We start from the raw sequence: 12,200 nt of genomic DNA on the forward strand, positions 1-12,200 counted from the left end.
GTGAAAGAACAAATAATAAAAACAGAGAATTCTGATAAGAATAAATTGGTGGAAATCCCATTTTTAACATGAATAAACCTATTAATACCCATATTAGTTGGTATAAAAGGCCTACATTATGTATATATTATGTTTTGCTGTATGATTTGGCCCAACTTATATAATCAAAATCAAAATCGGGTATTAAATTATTTTGTGCCCAGGTTCTACTAAAGTAACACCTCTCTGTCCTTCAAATAATAAAAAGGTAAGACCTAATCATTCTTAATGTATAAATATGGAGACTAAGGCTAAAGGAGGTTAAGTGCTTTGCCCAGAAATAAAAAGTGGTTTAAGTTGAAATAGCAAAAAGGACTTAAAAAAAAAAAAAAGAAAGAAAAAGAAGAATCCATTAAAATATCTCACTGACAACTAAGAACCTACAGCTACCAAAGCTATTACATTACATACCTTGTTTTCTTGGCCCCACTGCCAGATGCTAGGCGCTTGCATGCCAAAGAAAGCAAAAGGATCCTTGCCAACAATTATTAAGCCTATTAACACTAGCTTGAAGACTGACAGGAAAGATGCTATATGTCTATGAAAAGAAAAGAAGGAAATTCATCAGAAGCTGCAATTTCTCATCTACTTCAAAATTTCTTTAACTCAAGTCTATGTGTATACACATTTTCTAAACACCAAATCTAAAAATTGCCAATTATACTAGGAAAAAACTAGTAACTAAATTTTATTGTGCAGTTTTAAAAAATGTTTAACATTTTTTGAATCAATCAAAAATTAATTTATAAAACTATAGAGCACTGGCCTTTAAAAATACTATTTTAACAGTACAGAATCTTGTACCACTGACTTTCTATAAAAATGTAGTAGTTCTTGGGCTTCCCTGGTGGCGCAGTGGTTGAGAGTCTGCCTGCCGATGCAGGGGACATGGGTTCGTGCCCCGGTCCGGGAAGATCCCGCATGCCGCGGAGCGGCTGGGCCCGTGAGCCATGGCCGCTGAGCCTGCGCGTCCGGAGCCTGTGCTCCGCAACGGGAGAGGCCGCAGCAGTGAGAGGCCCGCGTACCGCAAAAAAAAAAAAAAAAAAAAAAAAAAAAAATTGTAGGAGTTCTTGATCTACGGCCACAATAAAAATTACATAAGAAAACACATCTTTAGAAGGGTTGCCATCTCTGAAATGATCTTCCTCTATTCCTTGTTACAGAAAAATTCTTCCATATTTGGATCAAATAAACTTGCCATTTATAAAACTGTTCTCTGTAAATTATAACCAACTAAGAAATTATAATAACCAAGGAAAGTTAATTGAACCAATTCACAAAAGTTTATTTACAAATGTGAAAGAATTCACTTAAAAAACTCGTTTATAAACTACAGAAATTTACTTACCTATATATTGGTTGAGGGAGGTAATTCTCTCCTTCAATGCGGATGTCCGGGTACCGCTGGCTAATAACCCGCATGTACTCCTCAAACACCCGCCTATAACCTCAGGAAACACTGCAGAAAAATGAAAGTGCTTCCAATTAAGTCGTTTAGAATATGACTAGATTTATTTTGTGGTTATACAAAGCCTAAAAATTATTACCAAGATTAAAAATGTTTCTCAAGAACAGTCACAAACTAATAATGATTGATGCTGGATACATGAACTTTTTTCATAGATTTCACATATTTAAGTTATCTTCCCTTCAAGTGAATCCTTCTATTAGAACATTAAACTTTATAGATCTGGGTTACTGTTGGAGAGGAACAAATACCTATTCAGAGAATCCACCATATTCTGAGCTCTCAAATCATTTTGCCTTTTTTTCTGTTGTTGTTGTTGGTATCAACAACTGTATAAACACTGAAATGAAAACAACTCTTATTTATCTGAAATAGGGACTTTCAACATTTGGGCACAGGAAGCTTAAAAAAATACCAAGGCACGAGACATGACACCCTGTTTCTTATTCCCACTCTACCCTTAGCTAGGCAAACATGCCTGCTCAGTCACAATAAAAGAAACTTGAAAAATTCTTAGAAAAAAAAAAATTCTTAGATCCTTTCTGACTCTAAGATTTGACTCTATTTTGCAAAGATTGGGAAGATACTTTTCAGCAATATGACAGTAATCTATGTCGTTACTCCAGAAATTAAGTCAACAGCATCCCATCACCTTCATTAAAATCTCTGAAAAACTAAGCTATGGATATATGATATTTGTTGCCCCAGCAAGAAAAGGGAGATATGCCACCAGAATGAATATACAGGGGGAAAAAAGTACACTGAAAACTTTAGTAAGACATTGATGAAAGACACAATTAAATGAAAACATATCTCATGTTTGTGAATCAGAAGAATTTATATTTTTAAAATGTCTATACTACCCAAAGCAATTTACAGATTCAATGCAATCCATATCAAAATTGCAATGACATTATTCACAGAAATAGAACAAACAACCTAAAATGTGTATAAAACCAGAAAAGACCCCAAACAGCCAAAGCAATCTTGAGAAAGAAGAACAAAGCTGGAGGCACCATGCTTCCTTATTTCAAACTATATTACAAAGTTACAGTAATCAAAACAGTATGTATGGTAGTTGCATAAAGACAGAAACACAGATCAATTAGACAGAAACCAGAAATAAACCCACACATACATGGTCAATTAATTTTTAACAAAGAAGCCAAGAATATACAATGGGAAAAGGATAGTCTCTTTAATAAATGGTGTTGGGAAAAGTGGACATGCAAAGAATGAAACTGGACCACTATCTTACACCACACACAAAAATCAACCCAAAACAGTTTAAACAGTTGAACAGAAGACCTGAAACCATAAAACTCCTAGAAGAAAACATAGGGGGTAAGCTCCTTGACACTGGTCCTGACAATGATTTTTTTTTGGCCTTGACACCAAAAGCAAAGGCATCAAAAGCAAAAAATAAACAAGTGGGACTATGACAAACTAAAAAGCTTCTGCACATCAAAGGAAACCATCAACAAAATGAAATGAAGGGCAACCTACACAATGGGAGAAAATACGTGCAAATATAACCTCTGATAAGGGGTTACTATCTAAAACATATAAGAAACTCATACAACTCAATAGCCAAAAAATTAATAACCTAATTAAAAAATGGGAAAAGGCGGGCCTTCCCTGGTGGTGCAGTGGTTGAGAGTCCGCCTGCCGATGCAGGGGACACGGGTTCGTGCCCCGGTCCGGGAAGATCCCACATGCCGCGGAGTGGCTGGGCCCGTGAGCCATGGCCATTGAGCCTGCGCGTCCAGAGCCTGTGCTCCGCAACGGGAGAGGCCACAACAGTGAGAGGCCCGCGTACCGCCAAAAAAAAAAAAAAAAAAAAGGGAAAAGGGGGGAATTCCCTGGCAGTGCAATGGTTAGGACTCAGTGCTTTCAACTGCAGGGGCCTGGGTTCAATCCCCAGTTGGGGAACTAAGGTCCTGCAAGCTGGGTGCATCCAAAAAAAAAAAAAAAAAAGGCAAGGAAAGCTGAATAGACATTTTCACAAAGATGACATACAAATGGCCAACAGGTAGATGAAAAGGTGCTCAACATCCCTAATCAACAGTGAAATGCGAATCAAAACCACAATGAATTATCATCTCATACCTGTTACGATGTCTACCGTTAAAAACACAATATAAAGCAATGAAGGCACCACTTGGTAGGAGGGAGCAGAATCAGTAAGAGATAGTAGGGTGAAACCCGAGATGCCAACTTTGTCAATCATACAATCATCAAGGAAAAACATACCACAATCATCAAGGAAAAAAATATCGACCACCACCACGACCAACTCAAGGGATCAGCAACAAGTTTATATCTGATAGGGAGAACCAGTCTAAATATTAGTAGATCTCAATGTAAGAAAACTCACTTTTCAAAAAAAAAAAGAGAAATTCACCACTCTTTCTTTGCAAGTAATACTTCTTTTACATTTAGAATGAAAATTTCACACAAGATTAAGTCCCTAAAAAGTATGAAATTTTTGCAAAGGGAGACAAGTCTCTATTAACTAAATACTTAAAAAGAACTTAATCTCCAGACACCTTATCTTTCCTAAACATTCACCTTATCCAATATTTTATTATTACTGTTGTCAGATTCACAACTGCTTTCTATATAAGAAAATTTTAATGTTGCTTTTGTTTTGAAGATACTACCAAAAAAAATGTAAAGCACTTATATGCCTAACTACCTTGAAACCAAGAAATGCCACCTGATTTCAATGCCTAAGTTTGCATCGGTGTTTACAATGGAGTTGATGATCTAAAATGATAGTAGATAACTTTTAATGCATTAATTGAGAGCTGGAGACTTACCTGAGTTGAAATTTCCTTGAGTTGAAATTTCCTTTTTTATAGATGAAGGGGAAAAAATTGAAACCCAGAGAGATCAAGTGACTTCAGATATGGTCCCTGCCCTTAGTCAGGACTGAGATCAGAACACAGACTTTGTGATTTGAGATCCTAGGCCCTTTCCATTAAACCTCAATAAAAGTTAGATGATGTAAGAGCTAACCTTCCCTGTGTCCACAAAGCCACAATCAAGTACCCATAAAATAGCAGATATCTCTTGAGGTTCTTCCATGATGAAGATATAGATTTTCCCTCTGGGTGAACTAAGCCTGTGAACCCCAACAGTCCTCATATTTGCTCTGGGACTTCCAACCCTTCGTAAAGGAAAGTATGTCTATATACAGGCCACACTTTAGGTCAGAGTCCTCCTAGTCACCCAGTTTTCTGGCTATTATGCTCAGAAGCCTAACTCTATCCTTGGTTCTTCAGGTCTCAACTCCTCAGTCACAAATCTTTTTATCAAATTTCAAACAGAATCAATCCATAATCTTGAAATATAAAAAGGACTTTAAACCTTGTAAGTTTCTTCAAATTTCCAGTTATAAAATGATAAAGTCGTGGGGATATATAATGTACAGCATGGTTGACTGTAATTAATAATACTGTATTTCATATTTGAAAGCTAGGAGAGATCTTGAAAGTTCTCATCACAAGAAAAGAATTAATGTAACTGTATGGTGATGGACATTAACTGGACTTATCGTGGTGATCGTTTTGCAATATATACAAATATCAAGTCACTACATTGTACACCTGAAACTAATGTGTTATACCTCAAAACAAACTGTACATTTCTTATTTCTGAAAAATGAAGTAGTTTACAAGACTGACACAACCTATTTTTAGGCAAGTTTACTTATGCATTAGTAAACTTTCCTCCCTACATTTGCTTTGAGACTTGTGAAGAAAAAACAAGTAACTTTTTCCCTATGTAATAATTTTCCCCAAATGTTCAAATTGTTTTGAAATAGCCATCTCTACTGCTGACAGATGTTTTCCAAAATAAAACATACCTACTGTTTATCAAGGTGGGCAAAATGTTAAGTTAAAGGCACACATGGTAAGGAGCCAGTAATCATTCCACCTCTACCACCACACCCAGTTCTTTCAACTTTTCACTCTTTCTGGGTCAGTGAGTAAAACTATATAGCTCATAGTATACCTTCAACGAATAAATATGTAAACATGCTAAAAATATGTTGTAGCTGCTGCCTATTTCTTCTGCCCCTGGACCAAAGGCCCTTAAGTAAATTAAACTGTGAAAAGAAATCTTAATTTAAGTCCTAATCACCTTGCAAATCTCCTTCTTGCAATACAAAAGTATCTTACTACATGGAGTCAACTTCTGCAGTTGTTTAATTTAAAATATTTTACACAATACTTTGCTAAGATTAATTTTCTAAAAGAAAGAACTTACATACAAATTAGATCGTCTTTCTGTAATGAACAGAAAGGAAATTTAGGCAATTTGTCCATGCTATTTCAAATAGATTCTGTGCTTTTTTAAGCCCATCAAGTTTCAGTCTCCTAATCCATGGTGCCAACCATCCCACTTTTCCTTTTCTATACTAACATCTGCCCCTAATTGTAGTCAAATGCCTACTTATATCAACTTGAGTCTGTCACAAACCCCAACCTCTCCTATCTCCTTATTAAAGGAAAATGGGGGCAAAATCTCAGATATTTACTGTTATGAAGTAAATACTTGTGATTTCTATTTTTCGCATCTCTTGAACTCACCTTCCCCTTTTATTTACGATAAGCTCCCCTCCAATTATCCTCCCACCCACACATAGGATTGGATCCTGTTTATACAATAACACCCAACCCCTTGCCAATATCTAATGTTCCAGAAATGCAAACCTGTCATGAAGGCTTGAGTTTCCTCCCTAAAAATGAAGAACTGGAATTTTAAAAAGTAACTATCTCCAGACAGGTAAACATTTAATCAGAGCTGTTGTAGGTAGAGGAGAGTGGTAATCTTTCAAAAGTACTGAGGAGGACTTCCCTGGTGGCACAGTGGTGGAGAACCCGCCTGCCAATGCAGGGGACACAGGTTCTATCCCTGGCCTGGGAAGATCCTACATGCCGCAGAGCAACTAAGCCCATGTACAACTACTGAGCCCACGAGTCGCAACTACTGAGCCCACGTGCTCTACAGCCTGTGTGCCACAAGAGAAGCCACTGCAATGAGAAGCCCACAAACCTCAATGAAGAATAGCCCTCCACGTGCTGCAACTAGAGAGAGCCCATGTGCAGCAATGAAGACCCAGCACAGCCATAAATAAATAAATAAATAAATTTTTAAAGTAGTAAAAAAAAAAAAAAAGACTGAGGAGATAAATCAATCTTCAAAGAGAAAAAGAAAAACGAAATATATTTTACTGAGAAGAATACAGATGTGAGCCAGAGCAAGAGTGTATGAAGTCCTCTCAGACCTTTCAGTTTTCTATTTCAGGCCATCTTCAGGCACTGATGCATTCCTGCCTTTGGATTCTATACTATTCTTTTAGTAGTTTTAAACAGATTTCCAAATGTGTTGTTTAAAGCAGTTCAAAACTGGTTTCTCTACTTGCATTCTAAGAATGTCAACTAATATTTCTCCCATGGTGTATGCAGAAAATCAGGAAGGTATTTTTACCATGCTTTCTAATTGTCAACAGCATTGACCAATGCAATGAACACTGGGTTTTTAGAGGTAATCTTTACTTCTCCTTGCTCTGTTTAGTAGAAGCACTAATAGACATTTGTCTGGTACGTTACCTGCTCTAAGTGTTTTAAGCAATGAAATCTGAACAAGGGGCTCTATAAACCATACAAGAAACAAGATATTCAGGAGTGAACAGACTAACCTTATAAATGCTTTTTTTAAAAATTATAAACAAGAGTGCTCACACAATGTTCACAGCAGCACTATTTACAACAGCCAAGGCATGGAGGCAACGTAAACGTTCATCAACAGATGAATGGATAAAGAAGATGTGGTACATATATACGGTGGAATATTACTCAGCCATAAAAAGGAATGAAATAATTCCATTTGCAGCAACATGGATGGACCTAGAGATTATCATACTAAGTGAATAAGCCAGACAAAGACAAATAGCATATATCACTTATATGTGGAATCTAAAAAAGATACAAATGAACTTATGTACAAAACAGAAATAGACCCACAGACATAGAAAACAAACTTATGGTTACCACAGGGGTGGGGGGAGGGATAAATTAGGAACTTGGGATTCACAAATACCCACTACTATATATAAAATAGATAAAAGACAAGGACCTACTGTATAGCACAGGGAACTATATTCAATATCTTGTAATAACCTATAATGGAAAAGAATCTGAAAAACTAATTGAATCACCTTGCTGTACACCTGAAACACTAAATCAACTATACTACACTTCAATAAAAAAAAAAAGGACTTTGAATGAAGTCCTTTGAATGAAGATCAAAAGGTACATCAGAACTTGCTCAGCCTTTTGTTCTGTTTTGTTTTAATTGCGGTGTAGTTGTTTTACAATGTTGTGTTAGTTTCTGCTGTACAAGGAAGTGAATCAGCTATATGTATACATATGTCCCCTCCCTCTTGGACCTCCCTCCTGCCCCACCCGACCTGCCACTCTACCCCTCTAGGTCATCACAGAGCACCAAGCTGAGCTCCCTGCACTTATACAGCAGGTTGGCACTAGCTATGTTTTACACATGGTAGTGTATATATGTCAATCCCAATCTCCCACTTCATTCTCCCCCTCCCCCTTGTCCACACGTTTGTTCTCTACATCTGTCTCTATTCCTGCCCTGCAAATAGGTTCATCTGTACCGCTTTTTAAAGTTTCATATATATGCATTAGCATACGATATTTGTTTTTCTCTTTCTAACTTACTTCACTCTGTATCACAGACCCTAGCGTTTTTAAAAGTTGAAAAACAGCACTAAACAGCTATGGAGCTTATCAGGTTTAAGAACTGTATTATATGAAATCAAGTGATTTCCCTTCCAGCTGCCTCACTCTAGGAGCACCGCAGTGGCCACCACAGTAAAAACGCATACGAATACAAAATATGCCTAACGTGGCTTCTAAGATTCCAGGCTTCCTGGGACTTCCCTGCTGCTTCAGTGGTTAAGACTCTGCGTTACCACTGCAGGGAGCTCGGTTCGATCCCTGGTCAGGGAACTAAGATTCCACATACTATGTGGTACGGCCAAAATTTAAAAAAATTCAGGCTTCCTTAGAGTTTTTTCCAAAGATTTGATAAACCAAAAATTCAATTAATGATCTGTTTTTATTCTCTTCCTTCTTTGTGTCTTATTCTTGAGATCACTAGTTTCTAGTTTTCCTATACCTTTGGCATAACATTTCAGGATATTTTGCTGCACACTATTCCACAAAGAATTTATAAATTTTGGGCTTCCCTGGTGGCGCAGTGGTTGAGAGTCCGCCTGCCGATGCAGGGGACACGGGTTCGTGCCCCGGTCCGGGAAGATCCCACATGCCGCAGAGCGGCTGGGCCTGTGAGCCATGGCCGCTGAGCCTGCGCGTCCGGAGCCTGTGCTCCGCAACGGGAGAGGCCACAACGGTGAGAGGTCCGCGTACCGGAGGGAAAAAAAAAAGAATTTATAAATTGTGTAAGTTCCTCAGCTCTTTGTGGGGAAGGAATTTTATCTCTTTACTCTGGAAAGCATTTCTCATCAACAGATTTATAAGGTATGGCAGCCACTCAGTAAAAGTGACTTGATAAAAGCATTCAATAAATGGTGACTTACCCGCATTTTGCAGGAATTTTTGTCTCATCTTAAATTATTTCATACATAACTTGATGCTTCTGTTAGAGGAAACACTGACTGAAACTGCCCGCCCTGGCCAGGCAAAGACAGTAACAATGTGTGTGAGTTATTTTATGACAGGAGATCCTGGTAAGGAACACGAACTAACAAGCCACCACCAAAGGGAAGAATTCGGGAAAGGTCAAAAAGAGAGAGGAGGGGCTTCCTTGGTGGCTCAGTGGTGGAGAGTCCGCCTGCCGATGCAGGGGACACGGATTCGTGCCCCGGTCCGGGAAGATCCCACATGCCGCGGAGCGGCTGGGCCCGTGAGCCATGGCCGCTGAGTCTGCGCGTCTGGAGCCTGTGCTCCGCAACGGGAGAGGCCACAACAGTGAGAGGCCCACGTACCGCAAAAAAAAAAAAAAAAAGAGAGCAGATGCCACATGTCCACCTCCCAGAATCCTCCTCGCTGGAATCCATCTTGGCTGAGCAGTTGCACGCGCCACCAGGAAGGACCCTGAGTCAGAATGACTGGCCAGAGACAACCCAGAAACTAACCCACCACCATAAAACCCGAGACTGCGAGTCACGTGGCAGAGCAGTCCTCCTGGATTCCCTTACCCTCCTGCTCTACGCCCAGGCGCCCCTTCCAAATAAAGTCTCTTGCTTTGTCAGCATGTGTGTCTCCTCAGACAATTCATTTCCAAGTGTTAGACAAGAGCCCACTCTCAGGAAGGGGTCCCCCTTCCTACAACACTTTTATTCTTTACAATACATTTTAAAAAATTGAGATATAATTCACACACCATAAAATTCATGCTCGGTGCATTTTTATCATTTGTTAGAGAGACTGATAAAAAAAATATATTGTGTTCTATGCTAATTCAATGGCAAAACTGGATATGTCTCTTGTCTGCTTTACTGCTTTCCTGTTTGTCTTATACTTTTACCTGTTGGTTGTAGACTGACTTCAGACATTAGAATAAACTCGATTAAAAAACCCAGGGATCTAAGAAAGAAAACCACCAACAGGATAAGCAGTAAGGGTGTGTTGGCCAATAAGAGCAGCAGCAAGATGACTGACAATAACACAATGAATTCTGCAAGTTTAGCCCCATCAGCAGAGATGGAGGCCAGGTCGAGAACGTTACTGAGTGAAGAGTATGTTCAAAACTGAAGTTTTACATGTATCACATTCTATGCCTAAAAGCTACCAAACTGAAGCAGAGGTCAACCAAGTAGAAATCCACCTGAAAGGAACAGTATCAGAAAACATTGATCTATACTCCAGTTAAGAATTTTTAAAGGGAAGTGAGGAGGAAGAAGATAGGTTATGTCAGAACCAAACACAGTGGACTACCACGAGATTGTACTCACTTTTTCAATAAATATTGCCTGATGACAGGTACTGTTTTAGGCTCTAAAGATATATGGCAGCAAGCAAAACAGACAAAAATCTATGCCTTTCTGATGCTGGCAACATTCTAATGAAGAGAGAGTAAGCTGTAACAGTCTAATGGAGAAGATACAGTTCACCAGTTGATAATATCCGAAGTTGTTTCCCTTGTCTTGCTTGAGAAACAGGAACGAAAAAACAAAACAAAACACCCGAGGGACTATGGAAAAAGTGTCACAAATTGAAAGAGCAAAAATATCTAACAAAAGATTCAAAACAAGAACCGACACCCAAAAATATTCTGCAAGAAGCGGAAGAAAAGGATGATAAAAGAGGTAAGGAAGGACTGTAAGAAACCTCAAAATCAAAAGCAGAATTTAAAAAAATATTTCAAGGCCCTGAAGAAGAAAATTGATCGGTGGAAAACTGAATCAGTGTTAGAAGATGAATAATAAAAAGTACAGAAGATCTGAATAGTATCATCAATAAATGGAATCCACAGATACATCAGTTTTTTCCTATAGAAAACACCCTGAGAGACCACAGAATATTTACAACAATTGACCATCTGGGCTTCCCTGGTGGCGCAGTGGTTGAGGGTCCGCCTGCCGATGCAGCGGACACGGGTTCGCGCCCCGGTCTGGGAAGATCTCATATGCCGCGGAGCGGCTGGGCCTGTGGGGCATGGCCGCTGGGCCTGCGCGTCCGGAGCCTGTGCTCCGCAGGGGGAGAGGCCACAGCGATGAGAGGCCCGCGTACCACAAAAAAACAAAAAACAAAAAAACACAACAATTGACCATCTATGTTAGGTCACAAAGAAAGCCTAGTAAGTAGGTGGATGAAGAATGTCACCAACTATCAGTAAACAAAGGATGCTGCAACCATCAAGCCACTGCAGACACCCCCAGCTGTGCACCCTGAGGAGATTCAGGATGGAAAAAGACTCTTGCATCTTCCCATACACAGAAAAGCACTAAATTCATTAACTTGAGATGTCTGGTTTTCTTTAATGAACACTAATCTTTTGATGTTCCGATAACCTGGAGGTTTTTTTTTTTTTAACTTCTATATATTCTGGCTCCTCCCTTCTTCAGAATAGTTCCTCAGGGTTGAGAGGCTGTCTCCTGGGCCTAAGGCCTCAGTATGTCCGAGGAATAAAACATAACAGCAAATGTCACATTCTCTAATTACAGTGCAATAAACTAGAGAATTTTAAAAACCCAACCCACTTTAAGATCTTCTGGTAGGAATATTAACTAGTTTAATTATGTCAAAATTTTAAATGTGATACCCATTAACGTAATCATAATATTTTACTTCTATGGATTTAGTTTATGGAAATAATTGGACAAGCACACATGATATCTGAGGACAGTCATCTTAACAAAGTAATTTTATGAAAAATTAGGACCAACATTGTAAGGTCGGATCTTAACAAATGGCACCGCGAAACAGAGGAAAGCTTCAAGTGAGCTTTATTAGGGAGCACTCCCGGGCGAGGTTCACTGGTCCGAGAGAAAGGGGCCAGAGAAGTCGCACTCCGGCGAGGGTTGGGCAAGATTTTATAGGGGAAGAAGGGAAAGGGGTGTGGTGAATCTGGGAGGGCGCAGGGTATTCCTTATTTGGTGGTCTTTTCGGGTATCCTGGGGGACCGTTAGTCCCGC

The 12,200-nt window shown here is 39.1% G+C and overlaps 1 protein-coding gene across 4 annotated transcripts in view; it reads right to left on the reverse strand.

Annotated features, from left to right (window-relative positions):
• SELENOT (selenoprotein T) overlaps positions 1-12,200 on the reverse strand; it is a 90,682-nt gene that overhangs the window by 69,336 nt on the left and 9,146 nt on the right. For all 4 annotated transcript variants that reach the window (XR_009540628.1, XR_009540627.1, XM_060149624.1 and 1 more), the window contains exons 2-3: positions 1,388-1,498; positions 451-577 (exon numbers count right to left, since the gene is read on the reverse strand). Coding sequence is in view for 2 of the 4 variants with exons in the window: in XM_060149624.1 (XP_060005607.1) it covers positions 451-577; positions 1,388-1,498 (238 nt within the window). In the remaining 2 variants the exon portion in view is untranslated. The remainder of the gene's footprint in view (positions 1-450; positions 578-1,387; positions 1,499-12,200) is intronic.

Source organism: Lagenorhynchus albirostris, chromosome 5, assembly GCF_949774975.1.
Source record: "Lagenorhynchus albirostris chromosome 5, mLagAlb1.1, whole genome shotgun sequence".
NCBI lineage: Eukaryota > Metazoa > Chordata > Mammalia > Artiodactyla > Delphinidae > Lagenorhynchus > Lagenorhynchus albirostris.